Source organism: Podarcis filfolensis, assembly GCF_964270895.1.
Source record: "Podarcis filfolensis genome assembly, chromosome: 8".
NCBI classification, from domain to species: Eukaryota; Metazoa; Chordata; class Lepidosauria; order Squamata; family Lacertidae; genus Podarcis; species Podarcis filfolensis.
Genome location: NC_139611.1, coordinates 73,312,264 through 73,333,511, shown reverse-complemented (window position 1 = coordinate 73,333,511; position 21,248 = coordinate 73,312,264). Strand labels below are relative to the sequence as shown.

At 48.7% G+C, this 21,248-nt stretch overlaps 1 protein-coding gene across 5 annotated transcripts in view; it reads left to right on the top strand.

The window, feature by feature from the left end:
- LOC310768708 (B-cell receptor CD22-like) overlaps window positions 1-21,248 on the top strand; it is a 31,047-nt gene that overhangs the window by 2,842 nt on the left and 6,957 nt on the right. For 3 of the 5 annotated variants that reach the window (XM_083627387.1, XM_083627384.1, XM_083627388.1), the window contains exons 1-4: window positions 6,067-6,180; window positions 19,236-19,397; window positions 19,582-19,962; window positions 20,914-21,207. In XM_083627387.1, the coding sequence (XP_083483513.1) occupies window positions 19,355-19,397; window positions 19,582-19,962; window positions 20,914-21,207 (718 nt within the window). In that variant the 5' untranslated portion in view covers window positions 6,067-6,180; window positions 19,236-19,354. Of the gene's footprint in view, window positions 1-4,644; window positions 4,762-6,066; window positions 6,181-19,235; window positions 19,398-19,581; window positions 19,963-20,913; window positions 21,208-21,248 lie in introns of those variants that run through there. The other 2 variants (XM_083627385.1, XM_083627386.1) reach the window with 2 other exon arrangements.

The following is a 21,248-nucleotide window of genomic DNA, read 5'->3' as shown; positions in this document are numbered from 1 at the left end:
CTGGCATAAGAGCATCAAATCTACTTCAGCAATGCAACCTGAGTTTGCTGATTGAATCCCACCCAGTCTGGAAGTGCCTGCAGTTTTGTTTTGTTTTTCCACATCAAAATCCATTTGTGGTCCTTACCCCAGGCTTGTTTTTTTTAATTTCGGCAGCCTCATTTTTGGTGGTGGTGGTTTGTTTGTGTATTTGCTATTGTTAAGCAAGCCTCAGTGACCTACTTCAAATCACTCAGAGGGCAGAAGGCCCGTGTTAGGCAGAAGTGGCCAATGTGGCAGCAGCCAGATGCTGTGGACTTCAGCTCCCATCATCCCTGACCTATTGGTTTGTATTTAAAGGAAAATCTACCCATTTCACACTTTCTGAAGCAATATGTGAACTCTTCATGGGGATGAAAATGTCCCCATTTTAATTGCCACCAGAGATTTATCAAGCCGTTTGTGGATTTCCAAATACTGCACAGCGTTTCTCCAAATGTTGCAATGCAGCCCTCCAGCCAACTTCATATTCTGGGGCAAAGTGTCCATAAAAATGGATATGTTGGTGAAAGGGACATTAAAAATGCATTATATTGGGGGGGGGAGCACTTTGCAAAAGTGTGTATATCATGCACAATTATTATTATTATTAAATTGCATGCAAAAATGTGCCTATTAGGATAAATTTGCCCTAAAATGCTGGCAGGTTTTCATGAGGACTTTTTTTAAAAAAAAACACACAAACTGATGTGGGAACATGGAGTGCTGAATTTAAGGCTGGGAAACTGAAAGAAACCAAAATCAATTGATTTGCCCATCTCATTGGCCATGCTGGCTGGGAATGATGGGAGCTTTAGCAGACTCTGGCTTGAGGAGTGCAGGGCAAGACTGCCTGACACTCACACCTCTGTTCTCCCATGGAATGAAACTGCCCCTGGTGATCCTCTATAATGACTCTGGGGCAGAGGTGCACTTAAGTAATCTTAGCTCACTTCCAGGTGACTTGCTTGTTGAGCATTCATCCTGATCAGTTTGCACAAACTTCGCAGGGAGGTTAGATGGCTGTTTATTGAGCATTCGTTCCATTTTGCTTGCTGGGAGGTTAGACAACATTGTGCCAAGCTGCTGTTCTCTCACACTTTCCAGTGCATTTTCCATTTCTTTATTGCAAAAGAGTCCTGGAGTGTGTGGGGGGGGGGTGTGTGCAAGCAGGTTTCTTGCACGAAAGCACCAAAACAACTTGAATCGCAGGGCCTGAAATCATGTGATTGAATCCTGCACAAATTTAGCAACGGTCTGGCAAGGCCCTTAGACACCAGTCTTTACAGTCTTGTGGAAAGCCCTCGCTTTAGAAGTGGTGGGATTCAATCGCATACCAGCAACTAATGGGCATTGCTTATCTTACCTCAAAATGTGGGAAGCAGTGCTTTTTCCTGGCGGAATGCAGCAATACACAGTACCACCACTTTTTTTGGGGGGGGGAGGTGGAAAGACTCTCTGACCCCTTCAAAGCATCGCATCTCCTTCCGCAAGGCCAGGAAGCATTTGCCTCACTTAGGGGTGCAATGCTATGACAGGATCCTGGAGCTCTGCTGCCTCCTTCTCAAAGCCGGGCAGGGGAGGCCTATTCACCTGGGTGGGTGGGCAAAGGAGCATCAAGCGGCTAGCCTGACCTCACTGCCCAGCCTTGGCTTCAGGCCACGCCCCTCCTCCACCTGCTTGCTGGCAGCGGTGCTGGGTATAGGGGGCAGAGGGGGCTTCGGCTCCCCCAATATGTTTTGGCAGGGGGCAGCACATCAACACATCACATGACTGTGCTCCCTCCATGTGGGGGGGGGGGGAGCAAGTCAACACTCTTCTGGCCAGTGAATACCAGCACTTTGTTTTTACCTAGATGAAAAGCACCGGTGGTAAGGCAGCCCTGCTAAATGGGGCTCTGGGTTTCTGCACTAAAGTCCTGCCTTGATGGCTCCATTTGTTGGTTTCCAAGGGAACAAAATAGTGGGACAAAAAATAGAATCTCTTGGACCCGTGGCTAGAAATCACGAGACGAAAGGAAGTGTGGACCAGCCCTAGCTCTGCCTAACAGCAGAGCCGGCCCTGCCTGCTTGCGACATCTTCCTATGACCACATGATAAACAATAACAATGCAACCACAACAAACCAGCCGTGCTTTAAAAAAAAGCAGGCCCCATGCCTAGAGGCAGGAGTCCTGGGTCCAAATGCATCTCTTGCCACACTCCCTCTCTCAGAGATCCGTCTTCTGGAGCTGCAGTCTCCTACCTTTCCAGATCCAGCCCCGCTTTTAACTTAAACATGCATTTGGGGACCCATCGCTTCATCTTTTTACCATATATTTGCATGGTGGGAAGTGTCCCTGTTGCGACCCACCTTGGATCAGGCTGTGATCCACTAGTCCATGGTTTCCCAAACTTGGGTCTCCAGCTTGTTTTTGGACTGGAACTCCCATCATCCATAGTTAGCAGGTCGGGGATGATGGAAATTGTAGTCCAAAAACAGCTGGAAACCCAAGTTTGGGAAACAGTGGACTTGTTGTTGTTTAGTCGTTTAGTTGTGTCCGACTCATCATGACCCCATGGATCAGAGCACACCAGGCACTCCTGTCTTCCACTGCCTCCCGCAGTTTGGTCAAACTCATGCTGGTAGCTTCGAGAACACTATCCAACCATCTCGTCCTCTGTCGTCCTCTTCTCCTTGTGCCCTCCATCTTTCCCAACATCAGGGTCTTTTCCAGGGAGTCTTCTCTTCTCATGAGGTGGCCAAAGTATTGGAGCCTCAGCTTCATGATCTGTCCTTCCAACAGTGGACTAGTGGGTCCTAACTCACCAACAGCAGACCAGTGAGCTAGAGTTTCCAGGGTGTGTGTTTGTTTGCCTTTGCCTGATTCTAGTGCAGACATAGGCACAGTATGTTATCCCCCCAAAGGCATCTCTAACCTCAACCCCCAAAAAGCAGCAGTGAGAGGATGTTTTTTCCCCAGATCAGGAAATGGGGGCTTGCCCTAGAAAATAGTGACATTGGGAAGTTTTGGTATGGAGAAGCGAGAGTGAGTGTTTGGCGGTGAGAGAGAGACCGAGACCAAGAGAGATCAATGCCCACAAAGTGTTTTTGTTTTGTTTTTTAAAAAACAAAACCACTAGAGGGAGTCCCACATGACTCTGATTCTGTAAACAAGTGTATAGGGATTTCCACTGTATTTCACAAATCACTTGCATTTCTCTTGCATCTGTGTGCAGCGGGAACAAGCCAGCCAAAGTGAAGCACACAAAAATGCCATGGGCATTGAAGGCTGCCATCCCAGACTCTTCAAGTGTCCCTATTTTCCAGGGACAGTCCTGGATTTACAGAAGCCGTCCCGGATTCTGATTTGATCCTAGAATATCCCGCTTTTCCTTAGGACATTCCTATTTTCATCAGAGAAATGTTGGCGGGTATGGAGCTATGCGACCCTCCAAGCTATGTAGATAAGTAGCTAGACAACCTTTAGAAGACATTGCCCTGTGTAGGGAAGTTTTTAAATGTTTTATTATGCTTTTATATATGTTGGAAGCCGCCCAGAGTGGCTGGGGAAAACCCAGTCAGATGAGCAGGGTATTATTATTACTATTTATTATGGAATAGGACGTCACTATTTCCATCAGAGAAATGTTGGAGGGTATGCCATCCTAGGCACACTTACTAGGGTCTGTGGAATAAACCTCACTGAATATACAGGAGGGTTGCTGCCACATAAACACGGCATTGGAATTCCCTGTTAAATTCCTGGCTCTTGGCTCGGCTTTGCACATTGAGTCAAATCTTAAACCTGCAGCCAACCTGAACCCACATTTGCCAGCATCACCATCCTGCACTGGTCCTTAACTTGTTGCCAGGGGCTGGTTCCTGCATCAGTCTTCAATGCCGGGGTCAGGCTAGCAACGCAGGGAGTAAGAATACACAACAGCACCTCTGTGCAGGTACAGAGTGCGTCTCCCTTACCGTGGGGGATAATTATGGATAATTTTCACATCGTGGATTAGGGAGAAAAGTATCCAGATCAGACATCACGCCTTTGAGCACTGTCGCCTCTTTTCCTAGATGTGAAGCATATGCTCTCTCCCCCACCCAACCCCATGCGCAGTTGGCCTTGCCTAGCCATGCCACAGGATGCTTGTGAACAGATGGGTGTTGACCACTTGATGATTTGTCTCTCAGGTCTGGTCGGAGGAGGATATGTGGGGAGGGTGAAATGGACTGTACCACTTCAGGCTGGAGGTGGGGGGAAACAAGTTTAGATGCTCCCCTACCTTTAAAAACAAACCCACTCCCTGGAAGGAGAAAACTAACATAGCCCTTTGCCAGCCCTTTCGATCTGGACGAAGGTTAGTTTTTTAAAAAAAAAAATGTAAACGAGCATTTTTTAAAAAATGTGCTCAACTCTAACTTGAAGTGGCACAGTCCATTTTTTAGCACTTCTGCAGATGCTTGCCTTCCAAAGGCCATGAATGAAATGATGTATCGAAGCTGTTACACTGAGGATGTGAGTGGCACCAAAACTTTGTTCCACAGGAAGTTGCAGCTGTGGTGGGTAAGAACTCACAGTCATATGGGCAGAGCTGGCACTGCTTCTGGGCACCACGTGATCCTCGTTCCGCCTTTGTGAGAAAGTGATGTGGCAGCACTTATACTTTGGAACTCACTGCCGATTGACACCAGGCAGGGGCCTACACTGGGAGTTGCAGTCCAGCGGCATTCGGAGGACCCACAGATTCCCCTGAATGAGTGAGCTGGGCCTGAGCTGCAATAGCATCACTACCACCATAAGGAGCAGTAAGAAACATTTAATATATATACGGTTTTTACAAAATAAACAGATGGGGGTTCTGGCCAACTCAAATCGTGCTCAGAGTAGGCTCATTGAAACTAATGGGCCGACTTTAGCTGTTTCAGTGAGTCTCCCCTGAACAGGGGATGCCAACCCGGATCAAAAAAATGCATGATTTGAACTCCAGGCTGATCCCAGTTCTATCGGCGTTGGCCTTTAACAGAGGGTCCCTGTTGTGCTGAAACGACATCAGAAAATGAGAATGGAGCAAAAGGGAAAGGAAGGAGAGAGGAGAGGAGAAACAGAAGGGAAATAAATAGCCTTTCAGAACTGGAAGGGGTCCCAGAAGGCCATGCAGCCTGACTCCTGGCTCAGTGCAGGGATCTTGCACCTACAGCATTGCTGACAGATGGCCGCACAGCCTCTGCTTACATACCACCAGTAAAGGAGAGACCACCATCTCCCCAGGCAGGGTCTTATGCTTTAGACTTGTGTTGGATGCTAGATTCATAAAGGCTGGAAGCCACGGCTCCCAATCACATTTTAGAAATGCTGAGTGAATTTGTTTGTTTGTTTATATTCCACTTGTCCTTTAAGGAGCTCGAAGTGGCATACAGAGTTCTCCCTCTCCCCCTTTTAGCCCCACAACAACAACCCTTCCAGGTAGATTGAGCCAAGGGTGAGTGGAGGGATCTGCGAATGTGTCAATTTCCGTTTCTCTCTGTTTTTAATTTCCTCAATCCTAAATTCAGATCTCTCTCTCTCTCTTTCGCTTTCTCTTCCTCATGAAACTTCAGCGTTTTAGCCCAAATCTCTCCCGATAAACACACGTTTCCACGCCATTTCTGCCTCATATCTGCCTGCAAGAAATTCCCCCTCGTATAATGCACCTTCGCACGCCGTTGCCACAACCATGCGTGCATTTTTACGCACGCTTTCACCCCAGAGCGTGGCTTTTTTGTACACATTCCTTAACCGGGAAAGTGCAAGGTTCGGGGACGTGCGCGTTCAAAAGGACAGCGGCTCCGGGAGCACATAGCCAAACATTCCTCTTTGCCGGTAAAACCAGCAGGTAGCGAGGCAGGTTGGCGAGTGAAGGCCAATTGGTGCTGAAGGCTGGAAGCAGCGGAGCGCAGAAACTTTGCAGCGCCCTGGGCCAGAGAGAGAGAGAGAGAGAGAGAGAGAATGAGGGAGAGAGAGAGAAGTGATTATTTATAGTTGGCAGGAGCGGGGAGAGGACACGAGAGGGAGGGAGGGAGGGATGAAATGATAAAGAGAATGACACACAGAGAGGAAGAAATAGAGCGTGAGGAGGAAGCTGCCCCGCTTGGAGGTGCTGGGGGGCAGCAGCTGGAGACCCCCCTGGTCTGTGATAGGTGAGTCCTTTGGAGGGATGTGTGTTGGGATGGGTCGGGAAGGGGCATTCTTATCTCGGTTGGGGGTCGCTTGGGAGCAAAGCTTGGGAGAGGGAGAAGTGTTTACTAGTTGTTTACTAGAGGAAAGAACCCAGGAGTCCGAGGTGGGGACCTTGCCAGGCTAGCCCTTCTTCTTCTCTTCTTCTTCTTCTTCTTCTTCTTCTTCTTCTTCTTCTTCTTCTTCTTCTTCTTCTTCTTCTTCCTCTTCTCCTCCTCCTCCTCCTCCTCCTCTTCTTCTTCTTCTCTTACCCCCTACCCACACCGCTGCTCCCCTCCTGTAGCTGAAGGCAGAACCCAAGAGGCTTTCCCTCGCCCTCAAATCTGCGGAGATTTTGAGAGCTAGGGAAAGCGCATTCTTTCAAACTCCCAGCTCGAGTCTGCAAAGAATCCTCTCCTCGCCCCTCTAGGACCCCGTTTCGAGAATCCTGGGCTGGATTAACTCCCCCACCGCCTTCAAAGGAAAAACCAGCATAGACCCCCAGATCCCTCCCACAGATAAGGACAACAACAGGAGAGAAGCTGCTAAGACTCTGCTGCCCTCTCAGGCGGAGGGATAAAAGGCCCCAGAAGAACTCTGCCCTTTGCTCTAAGCCTCTAGCCACTAGCCACTACTTCCCTCCCATGCCCACGACATTCGGAGAAAGTCACACTTCAAACAAAAACAGGGAGTTTTCCAGGGCTGCAATACGGTCAATCGGTTGGATGGATCGATGAGAAATGTTGTGGGTGGCTGAAAATACTTTAAAATGAAATGGTGATTTCCCACATTTTTTGAACAGGGGTCTTTGCCTCTTCTTAAGAGGATGCCTGCTGTATTTGACCCATGAACAAGAAAGTAGGGGGTGTGGGCCGTTGTTGTTGTTGTTTGCTGTTTGTTTTATTCATATCCCACCTTTGTCTCCAAGGAGCTGAAGGTGCTTCTTCCCCATCTCATTTAATCCTCTCAACAACCCTGTGAGGTAGGCAGGGCTGACAGGTAGTGACTAGCCCATGGTCTCCCAGTTAGTTTCCCAGTTAAGTGGGAATTTGAACCCTGGTCTCGCACTATGCTCCATTTCTTTAGAATGATTCCCCTCCCCTCAAGTATGTAAAGGTATGCAGATTTCATTGTTTAATTCAGGGGTGGGGAGCCACAGGCCTAAGGAGAGCAGATATGGCCCTCAAGGTCTCTCTGTGTGGCCCCTGGAGTTCTTCCCAGGCCACACCCTTTTTCTGGCCCCTCTTGAGTGCTTTTGGCTGGCTAGCATGTGGTCTTGGACTGTGACAATGCCATATTTTCCAAGATATGGAAAGTACCGGGGGGGGGGATTTGAATGTCTGGGCCCCCTGGACTTGGCGCCAGTGATGGGGCATGCTCTCAGGTAAAGTATTTGTAGGATTTCGGCCTTAATTGAACGACCACCTTAGAGAAGCCCATAGTCAGGTTTGCTTGCCCCCAAACTGGAAGTTTGGTTTTGCTGTGGAAGCTGCTTTGGAAAAATGTGTTACGTTAGGCAAAAATTACATATGTGCATGCGTATGTTAGGAGCAACTAAAATGCTGAACTAAAAAATAAAAATACATTGCAAACTGATGTGGGAATGTGGATGTTTGGAAAAATGAGAAACTGAAGTAGACCTGTTTGCCCAACCCTGGTCAGGTTGTGTTATGTATTTATTGCGTTCACATCCCATATTTTTTCTCTAAGGAGATCAAGGTGGCAAAACGTGGTTCTCTCTCTCCTCATCTAATCCCCACGACAACCCTGTGAGGAAGGTTAGCCTGAGAGGTCGTGATTGGCCCAAGGCAGGAGTCCTCAACCTCGGCCCATGTTTTGAGACTACAATTCCCATCATCCCTGACCACTGGTCCTGCTAGCTAGGGATCATGGGAGTTGTAGGCCAAAAACATCTGGAGGGCTGATGTTGAGGAAGGTCACCCAGTGGGATTCCTGGCTGAGTGGGGATTCGAACCCTGGTCTCCCAGGTCCTAGTCCTGACACTCTAACCACTATGCCACATTGGCCCTTGGACTGTTATCCTCTTGGACAGGGTTCAGCAAACTTTTTCAGCAGGGGGCCGGTCCACTATCCCTCAGACCTTGTGGGGGGCCGGACTATATTTTGGGGGGGGAAATGAATTCCTATGCCCCGCAAATAACCCAGAGATGCATTTGAAATAAAAGGACCCATTCTACTCATGTAAAAACACACTGATTCCCGGACTGTCCGCGGGCTGGATTTAGAAGGCGATTGGGCCGGATCTGGCCTCCGGGTCTTAGGTTGCCTACCCATGTTCTTGGCCCAACCTCTTGCCTGAGGTGGGAAGATGTTGGGGAGAGAAAAATAAGCAGGGAGATGGGGATTTGAGGATCCGTGATGCCGGCGCACATGAATGTCCACAGCAGGGAGACAGATAGTTTTAAATGTCCAGGGAGCAATGTATGCCAGGAGCAGAGATGAACAGATAAGGTCAGGGTGGGTGGAGATAGGAATGGTTTGGGAGAGGGAGCCCATAGGGACAGAGAGAGGGAGTTTTGCAGAGAAAGAGAGAGGGGTGTGTCAGAACAGATCGAAGGGCTTGTAATTACAGCTGCATAGATAACTTGTTTTGTTTTTTTGAAAGTGTGCCTGTGTGTGGCCTTTTGCCTTTCAATCGTTTGTTGTTTTTTTCAGTGCTAGTCTGTGTGCTGCAATTTATATGGATGACCATTAGTAGGTTTGTCAGCAATGGGATACTGAACCGAAAATTTCATGTGCATTTGAAAATGTCCAGGCAGATTTCCAAATCCATGTTCAATGTTAGCAAATATGGGTTGTGGTTCCTGAAAGCCAGCAGCCCCAACCTCCCCTCGACTTCTTCATCCAGAAAAGCCAGAAAAATAATTTTAACATTAATCAGAATACTAGGCAGGTCCTGTTCCAGGGTGTGTGGGGTTTTTTTTTTGGGGGGGGGGAGGGAGGGACTTGAGTGAAATGCCATCTGATGTCCCCACTCCTCGGTCAGTGGGCAGGTTTACCAGGCTATGGTAGCAGCTCTCTAAGCTGCAGAAGGAGGCAGGAAGTGGTCACCCATTTAATTTCCCACAATGCCCCAGAGTGGTGCTACAGTTAGGGCATTGTGGGAAAATAAAAGGGTGGCTATATCCCGCCTCCTGGGGTTGGTCAGAATGGCAGGCTGGAAGGACACTTCAGCTGGGTGACTGACATTTTAATTTCCTGCAGCTAGGAGAACCCTGCTGGACCAAAGACAAAAAACATATATTTTTTTAAAAAATAAAAACTCTTTTTTATTCATAATTAAAACAAAACATATTATCCAGAAACATATCATCCTTATTTTTTCCCCCATTTTTCCTCCCTCACCCCACCCTCCCCCACCCCCTGGCTTCCCTCAGTTCCAGTCTTTGATTTCTCTGAGAATGCTGTTTTCTGCATGTTACGCAGTTGTATAGATCCTCAAACTATTTAGCTGATTATTATCAATAAAAAGTTTGTGAATGTTTATTCAAAGCCAGCCAAGGAGTCCAGTTCGCTTTGTTGTGTCTTGTAAAGGGTTCCCATTCTCTTTAAAGTCACAGTTATCTTTGTCTCGTAGCTTATATGTCAGTTTTGCCAGGTCTGCATAGTCCATCAATTTTTCTTGCCATGATTCTTTAGTTGGGGTTTCTTCAGTCTTCCATCCTTTCGCTATTAGAACTTTCGCAGCCGAGCATCTAGCCCAGTATCCTGTTCTCACGGAGGCCAGCCCACAAGTAGGACTTGTGTGCAAAAACAGAACAGCCTAAACAACAACACGCAACACGATGGCTAATAATATGCTAACTGAATCTTTATAACATAATATTGTTTCAAAGTTCGTAAGCAGAATAATTAGATAGATAGATAGATAGATAGATAGATAGATAGATAGATAGGAAACCACAAATAAGTAAACTGTTCAAATATGATTCTTCAGCAGCAGCTTGCTACACTTTTCGGTGATTGCTGATACATGGCTATTTGTTGTACCTTTTAGGGCAGTTGTTTGCTGATGAAGAATAATCTTTGAAACAGTTTATTATCTGGGAAAACTGTTCTGTTTGCTGCTGTGCTCGGAGTACTCCCAGAGCGCCTACCATCACACAATTGTAGGACATTGACTTTGGAAAGGCTTTTTGCCTCCACCTTAGAGACTGACTGAGCCTAACATTCATTTGAATCTCATTCTTTGTGTTTTCCTTTATATATATAGTTCTTCTGTTTATGAACTTTGAAAGAATATTGTGTTATAAAGATTCAGTGGAAGACAGGCGTGCCTGGCATGCTCTGGTCCATGGGGTCACGAAGAGTCGGACATGACTAAACGACTAAACAAAAACAAATTATTAGCCACCGTGTTGCGTGTTATTGCTTACACAAGCAGGACTTGAGCAGGAACTTTTAGACCAGGGAAGAGGAACCTGTGGCCTTCCAGATGTTGTTGGTATGTAACCCCCAAGGATCCAAACAGAAAGGAGAACAGCCTGCGAAATGCTCGCAAGGTCTTTAAATTCAGAAGCCCTGAGAATCTGAACTGAAGAATCAACCATGAAGTTGCAAGGCAAAATGTCTCTTGCTGGACTCCAACTCCCATCCTTCCTGAGCATTAGCCATGCCAGCTGTGGCTGATGGGAATGTTTTGGAAGGCCACAGGTTGCCCATCCTTGCTCTACATGCTGAGCAGGTTCATAACAACGTCAACAACCGACTTCCACCAAGAGGGCTGGTGGAGCAGAGACAGATCACCACACACCCTGTTCAAGGTGTCACAAATAGTATATAAAGCCCTTAGTGCCTTGGGACAAGCTCACCTGCCCCCTCTCACTATGAGCCTTGGTCTCCCCTGCTGTTATCATCACACCCTGCTCCTCGGCAGGCAAAAAACCAAAGCTAACGAGTGAGCAGGTAGGCAGAGGCATCTACTGATCCTCCTTGGTTTACTGAGCCAGAACGAGGGATGGTGGACAAGGAGCTTGCAGTGGGGAAGAGAAAGATCAGGTCAGTGAGCCCGCAACTGGGATGTGGTCTCCAAGCAGATGACCAACTAGGTTGACCCTCAATGGCAGCTCTGAAGTGATCGGTCCCTCTTCTACCAGCCTGCTTACTCGCTTGCATGGAATTCCTGGTCACCTGTGGCGACCAGGCAAGTAGTTAAATACAAGACTGGGTGCAGGAGCACACCCACCTATATTTCTTTGAATTTGCATATCGCTTGATGGTTGGAAGCCTGCCAAAACTTGTCAACTCTCAGGGGCTGGATAGAGTGGGCAGCAGGGCTGATGTGAAGCAGGGAGATGCAGAGGAAGCAGCAGCCCTGCTCTGGAGGCAGCTTGGTCCATCTCTCAGTATTTGACTAGCAGCAGCTCTCCAGGATCTCAGACAGGATCTTTTCCCCCAGCCCTACTTGGAGATGTTGGGGATCACCGGCCACCGAGCCGGCTGCTTCGATCCCAAGGGAGAAACCTCTGCATGAGCCTCTTGTTCACAAAGGGCCTACGCACATGCAAGGCAGGGTGCAGGAAATGGCTGAGGCTAGAAAGCCAGCACACACTGAGGGCTGCAGAGGACAGGAGTAAGAAACAAGCAGACAGGACGTGGGCAGAGATGGATAAAGAAAGGGGCACGCAGAACACTGGCTGTCCATTTGATACCCAACCACGTTCAGGGTGTTACTCTTGGTATATAAAGCCCTTAACAGCTTGGGACCAGGTTACCTGAGGGCTGCTTCAGTCTGTAGGACTGGTCCTCTTACAGATTTTTTTTTCTTCAAAAAAATTGACCTTTTAGCATAGCAGCACCTACGTTTCGGAACTCTCTGCCTATTGACATTGCCTTCCCTGCACTCGTTTTGGTGCCTGCTTGCAGCATTTTTGTTTCCAGACATGTAGGGTGCTGGCATGCATTTTAATTTTGTATTTTGCATTAGCTTATTGTTGATTTTCATTATGTTTCCAATTTTCAAAATATCCATTTTTAGCATTTGTCTTTTATCGACAATGCTAACGTTTGTTTTTCTAAACCTCCGAGAGTTTCTGTTTACAACCAAGCGGCATCTACGTTTTGTTGAATGAATAAAGGATTGCTTGTAGGGAGTTGTAGCTGAGTGGCAAGATTTAAACTGAATCGCACCCATCCCTGGAACAAGGGAGGATACTAAAGTACAGGGTGCTCCTGAGAATGTACAGAGTATCCCCTCCCCTATGGCTACTTTGCACCTCGCCCATTTCTTATCCAGAAAGCACACACTGCATAAGATGAGCTTGCAACCCACATACAGCTCAACATATTAATTATTATTATACTGCTCTTCACAATAGTGGGTGACAGCAATTTAAAATTCAGAACATGTGATCCTTGGGTATGTATGCCTATTCTGGACACGAGTTCATGCATAGAGTGTTAGGGATGCCAACCTCCCTGCCCAGCTCTTTCCCCTTTGCCTTTGAACAACAGGATAATCTGCAGACAGTAGCAGGAGATGGTTTAAAAAAGAGGAATAAACTCACAGAATTGTTGAGTTTGAGATAACCTTGGGGGGTCATCTAGCCTAACCCCATGGAACCCAAGAATCCTGTCCATAGCCACCCCTGGGTGGGCTCAAATGACTTACCTTCTGGTTAATAGCCACACACACTAACCCATTGCGCCACCAGCTGCCCTGGGTCAAGGGAGTTCGACCCATAATAATAATAACAATAATAATAATTTATTATTTATACTCCGCCCATCTGGCTGGGTTTCCCCAGCCACTCTGAACAGCTCCCAACAGAATATTAAAAACATGATAAAACATCAAACATTAAAAACTTCCCTAAACAGGGCTGCCTTCAGATGTCTTCTAAAAGTCAGAGAGTTGCTTATTTCCTTGATATCTGATGGGAGGGCGTTCCACAGGGTGGGCGCTGCTACCAAGAAGGCCCTCTGCCTGGTTCCCTGTAACCTCACTTCTCGCAGTGAGGGAACTGCCAGAAGGCCCTCGGAGCTGGACCTCAGCTGAACGAGGGGGTGGAGACACTCCTTCAGGTATACTGGGCGGAGGGCATTTAGGGCTTTAAAGGTCACGACCAAGACTTTGAATTGTGCTTGGAAACATTCTGGGAGCCAATGTGTTTCAGAACTGGTGTTATATGGTCTCAACGGCCACTCCCACTCACCCGTCTAGCTGCCACATTCTGGATTAATTGTAGTTTCCGGCTCACTTTCAAAGGTAGCCCCACGTAGAGCACATTGCAGTAGTCCAAGTGAGAGATAACTAAAGCATGCACCACTCTGGCGAGACAGTCTGTGGGCCATCAAGTTGCTTTGAAAAGCACAGCAACAATAGGCCAGGCCGGTCAGTTGGCAACCTCGCCCCCACACAGCGCATGTCCTTTGGGAAGCCACAGCTAGCGGCTCCCGGCCTGTATGTAGATGGGGTTGGAGAATGCGAATGCCACAAGCGGCGGACTTCGCTTAGGAAGGGAGAGAACACACAACATGTGCAGCGCCCTCAATGAGTCATAGACAGCCTCCACTCATCAGGGCAACCTCTTTTTTTTCAGATGGGAAGGCGTAACTTTGCAACTGCCTCTCCCCCCCCCCCCTTTTGCTTTAGAAATTAAGCACCATTTAGCCGGCGGGGTGCAAGCAAGGGAGGGGATGGGGGGTGAGAGGCAGCGGCTTCAAATCGGTGTGGACAGCAGCTAGATCGCCCCGAGGCCACCTCTCCGTGCATCGCTAGAACATTGTGCGCTCTTGGTGGTGATGCTGCCGATGACACAGAGCCCTGCCTCTGTGGTGGGCTGCAGGCCTGAGCGAGGGGAGGGGGCAGATGTCTGTCACTTGGCAGCAAGCAGAGAGGAGGGGGCAGCTGCTGTTTGGTTTGTGTGTGTTTTTCTGTGGAGGGGAGTGGGCTATCTCAAAGGATTGGGGGGCGCTCAGCTGCAGGCAACAATTAACTGAGCCGTGCTAGAGGTGACTGCCTGGCGTTTGAGGTTCTGGTGCTCCCCACAGAGGCTGGGAGCTGGGACTTGGCAGCCTGCCAGCACCTTCGGGGGCCAAGCGCTCACTGGCTCACGCGCCTCTCTGTGTGTGTCTCTCTGTGTGTGCCTGCTGCATCCCAGTGAGCCTGTGGATGAACTCCAGAGCAAACCTGTTCTATCCAGAGGCGGCTTGGGGTTTGAGGTGGCTCTCACCACACCCAGTGTGCTCCCACCACTCGCTTAGGAAGTGGTGCACACACAGCCAGCTTCTATCCTGTCCGAAATACTGCATTTCGATGCATTTCACCCAAAGCCAGTTCCAATCCGAATCGATAAAAAGAATGTTTCCCCTCCCTATAGAACATGGGTAGGCAAACTAAGGCCCGGGGGCTGGATCCGGCCCAGTTGCCTTCTAAATCCGGCCCGCGGATGGTCCTGGAATCAGCGTGTTTTTACATGAGTAGAATGTGTGCTTTTATTTAAAATGCATCTCTAGGTTATTTGTGGGCAGTGGCGTAGCGTCGGTTGTCAGCACCCGGGGCAAGGCAAGTAATTTGCGCCCCCTAACCCGTGGATTTGCGCCCCCTAACCCATGGATTTGCCCTAACCCCAGATGTTGCGCCCGGTGCGGCCCGCCCCCCCTGCACCCCCCACGCTACGCCACTGTTTGTGGGGCACAGGAATTTGTTCATTTCCCCCACAAAAAATATAGTCTGGCCCCGCACAAGGTCTGAGGGACAGTGGACCAGCCCCCTGCTGAAAAAGTTTGCTGACTCCTGCTATAGAACAAAATATTATGGGAAAACATTGTGCCAAAGTTGGTAAATGTGAGTCCGATTCACACCATGCCTCTAAAGCAGGCATCCCCAACCTTCGGCCTTCGGGATGTTTTGGACTACAATTCCCATCATCCCTGACCACTGGTCCTGTTAGCTAGGGATCATGGGAGTTGTAGGCCAAAACATCTGGAGAGCCGCAGGTTGGGGATGCCTGCTCTAAAGCAATATGAGACCACTTTGAACAGTCATGGCATTCCCCCAAAGAATTCTGGGAGCTGTAGTTTGTGAAAGGGGCTGAGAGTTGTTAACAGACGCACACATCCCGTTCTCTTTCCAGATGTACAGTTTCCAGAGCACGCTGAAAAAAGAGGCATCGGTTGTTAAACTGCTCTGTGAATTGTAGCTCTGTGAGAGGAATGGGGGACTGGTCACAACTCTCATCACCCTTAACAAACTACAGGTCCCAGAATTCTTTGGGGGAGAAGCCTTGACTGTTTAAAGTGGTATCATTGTGTCGTGAATGTGCATACCCTCCAACATTTCTCCAATGAAAATAGGGACGTCGCTTTCCATCATGATAATTGTACTATTTATACCCCACACATCTTACTGGGTTGCCCCAGCCGCTCTGGGCAGCTTCCAGCATATATAAAAACATAATAAAACATTAAACATTTTTCTAAAAAAACTTCCCTAATACAGGATTGCTTTCAGACAGCTCGGGGGTCAGATAACTCCATGTTGTTGTTGTTGCTGTTTAGTCATTTAGTCATGTCCGACTCTTCATGACCCCATGGACCAGAGCACACCAGGCACTCCTGTCTTCCACTGCCTCCCGCAGTTTGGTCAAACTCATGCTGGTAGCTTTGAGAACACTGTCCAACCATCTCGTCCTCTGTCGTCCCCTTCTCCTTGTGCCCTCCATCTTTCCCAACATCAGGGTCTTTTCCAGGGAGTCTTCTCTTCCCATGAGGTGGCCAAAGTATTGGAGCCTCAGCTTCACGATCTGTCCTTCCAGTGAGCACTCAGGGCTGATTTCCTTAAGAATGGATAGGTTTGATCTTCTTGCAGTCCATGGGACTCTCAAGAGTCTCCTCCAGCACCATAATTTGAAAGCATCAATTCTTCGGTGATCAGCCTTCTTTATGGTCCAGCTCTCACTTCCATACATCACTAGCTAACTAGATAACTCCATACCCTCCACCATTTCTCCAATGAAAATAGGGACATCCTAAGGAAAAGTGGGACATTCCAGGATCAAATCAGAAACCAGGATGGCTTCTCTAAATCAGGGACACCCCTAGAAAATAGGGACACTTGGAGGGTCTGAACGTGGCGCTGAATTTTAAGGTAGTAACGTGCCCAGAGCCCACATGTATTGATGGCATCAGGGTGTAAAAGTCCTGCATTCAGTAACTGTTTGTGGTCGGCATACTGCTTTGATTCCAATTCTCCATAACATCCTGCTGAAATACTGCAACTTTTTGCCCTACAAATATTCTGGTTTGTGTGTGCAGGGGGGTGGGATGTTGTTCTGCTATAGTGAGTGCCGCTCCAGACAGTAGTAACATTGAGGAAGCACCGCAGAACAAACACTTCTATACTCACCCACCCAAGATGTGCTTACTTGGTATAAGCTGTATCCCCCCTGCTAAAAAGAAAAAGAAAAAAGCTGTGTTTACTCTTAGAAATGTACAAATATTGGGAGTGGGGGACAGGGAAGCGAGGGCAAGAATACAAAGAAGGAGGAAACAATATGTAGAAAAGAAATGCCCATAAAAACCTGTGCTTAAATATATATATATACGGCTGGCTTTTCCAGCTTCTAATATTGGATAGCTTTAACAGGGGTCAGCAAACTTTTTCAGCAGGGGGCCAGTCCACTGTCCCTCAAACCTTGTGGGGGGCCGGACTATATTTTGGAAAAATAATAATGAACAAATTCCTATGCCCCACAAATAACCCAGAGATGCATTTTAAATAAAAACACACATTCTACTCATGTAAAAACACGCTGATTCCTGGACTGTCCACGGGCCGGATTGAGAAGGCTATTGGGCCGGATCTGGCCCCTGGGCCTTAGTTTGCCTACCCATGCTTTAGGATATTCAGGAATCAAAAGTTTTGTGTCTCTTTTGTAGGAAATGTATCCTTTTTTGTGCATTCTGCAATGATGGGAGTCAAAGTGCCCCATTGCACAACACATTTGCCATAGTCAGCTTTTGCTTTCCATCAATTTGCAATTCCTGGCGAGGGAGGGAGCCCAGCGGGGTGTGCTTTCTTGCGCTATTTTAGTCTTTTGCAAGGCCCTTTATCCCAGTTTCTCCAGGCCTTGGAGACTTTTGCCACGAGCCTGGCGTTTCGACATCTTCATGTTGCAGCAAGGAAGTTAAAGGGGACCCTTTAACTGGGGTTTTTGGATGGGCTTTCAACAGCCTTGAGATGGGCAGGAATCCAGCAACACAGAGCTTCACCCCTCGTGGTTAGGGGCAGCCCAAAATATTATGCTGCCTGAGGCAAAGGATTAGATGCTGCCCCACCTCACCAATCCACATACAAAAGTTGATTCGACTAGCGGTTAAATCTTACTTTGTGAGGGTCATAGGGCAGTGCTAGAGCTTCTGTTTTTGCATGAAAACAGTCTCAGTCCTTGCAAGACAGAGATGCTCTGTTGCAGTTCTCTTGCCCTGAATCTCCTACCATTCTGTTTAATTGGATGCCTGCAGCTTCTAGCATTATGAGGGAGGGAGAAAATCTTTGTTCCGTCTGCTTTCTCTACATCAAGCTAGTTTGATACACTTCTACCAAGCTCCCCCATTCCTCACTTTTTTCTCTAAATTAAAAAGCCCCAACAATTGTAATATTTCAGTCATAGAAGAACTGATCATTTTGACTGCCCTTCTTTGTGCCTTTTCCACCTCTGGGATATCCAGCTAAGGCTGGGAGTAAGCCCCATTGAAGTTAGTAGGACTTATGAGTAAGGTAAAGGTACCCCTGCCCGTACGGGCCAGTCGTGACCGACTCTGGGGTTGCATGCTCATCTCGCTTAAGAGGCCGGGAGCCAGCGCTGTCCGAAGACACTTCCGGGTCACGTGGCCAGCATGACGAAGCTGCTCTGGCGAGCCAGACCAGCGCAGCACACGGAAATGCCGTTTACCTTCTCGCTATAAAGGGGTACCTATTTATCTACTTGCACTTAGGGGTGCTTTCGAACTGCTAGGTGGGCAGGAGCTGGGACCGAAAGACGGGAGCTCACCCCGCCATGGGGATTCGAGCCGCCGACCATACGATCGGCAAGTCCTAGGCACTGAGGTTTTACCCACAGCGCCACCCGCGTCCCTACTTATGAGTAGGGATGGGCAAATCTGTCCATTTTGGTTTTTCTCAGGTTCTAATTTGCCCACTTTTAAATCCAGTTTCCTGCATTTCCTCATTAGCCGGGAACCTTCATTTTTAAAAATTATCGTGAGGATTCGCCCACATTTTAGTGCGAATTTTTCCTAATATTAACCTTTTCCGTGTGCAATTTTCGCCTATTATGCATATTTATGCAAAGCGGTTTTCTGTAATTTTGTATGCTTTTTTTGCTTCTGTTTGTATCTTTCTGCACCCTTTACCCCAGTATATGCATCTTTGTACGCAATACTTTGATGGAGAACTGCATTGCAAAATTCAAAGGGCAGATTTCGAAGGACGGCTGCTTCAGTTTGCATATTGTTTTGGGAACTGTGCATTATGTAGGTTCCCCTGTGAAGGCAAACTGGGTTGAATTTCTCCTTCAACCCTACTTCTGAGCAGACATGGCTTGGATTGCATTGTAAGACAGCTGAGACGTGTGTTCGGTGCAGGAGAAAAAATGGGGAAAGGCCATGTAAATTAGGCCAAACAAAGAGGCCAAAGTATGAGTCCAACTGTGTATTTCAAAGGTTTGTGAAATCCTGGACGTCCATTAAAGACAAGCTGCCTCTTTACGCTTCTTTACACACACAGCTCTCAGTCTGAACATCGTGGCAGCAATTCAGAAAATCCAGAACATTTAACAAATCTGTTCCTTGGTCATGCCTTGCAAATAAGCTCACTAAAGTTACTAGCCTGGGAAGAAGTTACTAGCCCAGCTAGCGGCAGACCAAAGAGGGACAGAGAGCTCTGAAGGGGCTTCCATCCCCTAGTCTGCCAGGTCCTAATTCAACACTCTAACCACTACACCATGCTGGCTCCCATGGAGAATCAAAGTTGGCGCACATCTGATTTTCTTGACTTCTCTTTAATTTCCTCCAGCTTTTCCTTCTTCCAACTCACCCGCGGGCTTCGCTGTGCATGACGGAGAAGAGACGGATTTCCCATTCCCCCAGCCCTGAGCCTCTCTCAGGGCTGCGAACCCAGAGGTGCTTCACAACATGAGACTCTCCGGCAACGGTCTCCCATTGGCATGTCTCCTAGGTAGGTTCCTTGTTGCTGGCAGGTCTTATCAGGAAGTCCATGTCGCACAATATAGAACTGGGTCTTTAGCAATGCTTTCCTTCTAAGAAAAGTGGTACTGGTGTTGTGTACTCTTGAGTATTCCACAACCACTTAAAGACCCACTGAAAGACTCTCTCCCTGATCCCCGCACCTTTTTCTCCAGTTCTGTTTTACAGCCCTGTTTCTGATGCCTGGACGTCCATGCTGCCTAGCTCCATCCAAGCCCTGAAGGGCTCCTGCGTGGTCATTCCCTGCTCGTTCACCTTCCCGGGTTCCCGCGATTCCTGGGGTGGCAAGTTCAGCGTGGCTTGGTACCAGTACCGGTCGAGAGGGTACCCTGAAATCTACAACAGCAAAAGCCAGGGCAGCGTCCTGTCGGATTACCAAGGGCGGACGGAGGTCCTGGGAGACCTAGAGATGGGGAACTGCACCCTTAGCATCAACCCCGTTCGCAGCGAGGATGCCATGAGCTACTATGTCTGGATCAACCCCGATTCGGTTAAACACCGCTTCTACGACGTCACGGTCCGGGTGGACGTAGCAGGTGAGGTGGACCCGTGCATCCAGGCCAGGGAGTAGTGATGGTGATTTGATGATGATGGTGATTTAAACTTGCATACTGCCCTATTCCCGCAGGTCTCAGGAAGCTTCACAACATAAAAACGCAAAATGCATAGTAAAAATGAAAACAAGAACCTCTCGCTCTACCCTGAGCCTCTTCCTCCCCCTTTCCACCCTCAGAACTTCCTACCAAACTCAACCCTCCCCAAAGGCTCCTGCCTCTCCCCACATGGGCTCCCCTCCAACGCCCCCCACCCACTTTGCTAAGAGGCAAGCTCCCCCCGGTATCACCCCCACCCTGAAATAGGGGCCTCACCTTACAAGCTGCCCCATCTCAGGCCACCTGACCCAATCTCCACCCCCCACCTGGCCAGGACCCCCCAAGCTCTCCTTGCCCATGTCACATGACCCATGGGTCTCGACACCCCCTTTTTGTGGGGAGGATTAGGTGGGAGCTCAGCCTCCCCCCTCCCTGCGTCACGTGACTATAGTTCCTCCTGGAAGACCCCCTTCCCATCCTGCTGCCCGGCTCACTCTCGGCCCGCCTTCCTGGCCCCTGCCTTCCCATCCCTGCTGCATCCTGGTCTCTCGCTTGCTCGTGGAGGAATTTCATGACCAGTCCCCAAATTTGGCCCTGCCATCTCTTTCTGGCCCTCAGGACTCTTCCCAGACCACACCCCATCCTCAGGTCACACCCCTCACTGCCCTTTCTTCCCACCCTCCTTGAGAGATTTTGCCTGGCTGGAATATGTCCTTGAACTCTGATCATGCCTCTTGCGTGCCTGGACGCAAGTTTGAGAAGGGTGTGGGAGAGGAATGCTCCGCCCACTTTTGCCTCTGGCCTGGCCCCGTCCACCGCTGGCATGTGCCCCCTGAAATATTTCTCACAATGGAATGTGGTCCTTGGGCTGATTTGTAGCCTTTTTGCTTGCAGACACTCCGTCGCAACTGGAGATGAGTGACCCAGGCTTACTGACCGAAGGCGACCGCACCCTGATCACCTGTTCAACCCTGCACACCTGCCCCTTGGCTCCACCTACTCTGACCTGGAACCTTGTGGGAGGCAAGGCTGCCACAGTCCAGGAACGTCTTGCTGGGGGTTCCTGGCGGACGGAATCGGGGCTCAGCTACATCCCTTCGCACAAAGATCATGGCAAATACCTGCAGTGCACAGCCACCTTCCCAAACCAGCAACAGTCTAGCAATGGAATCTACCTGCAGGTTAAATGTGAGTGTCTGGACACAGTACTGTGGGTGGAAATTCGGTCA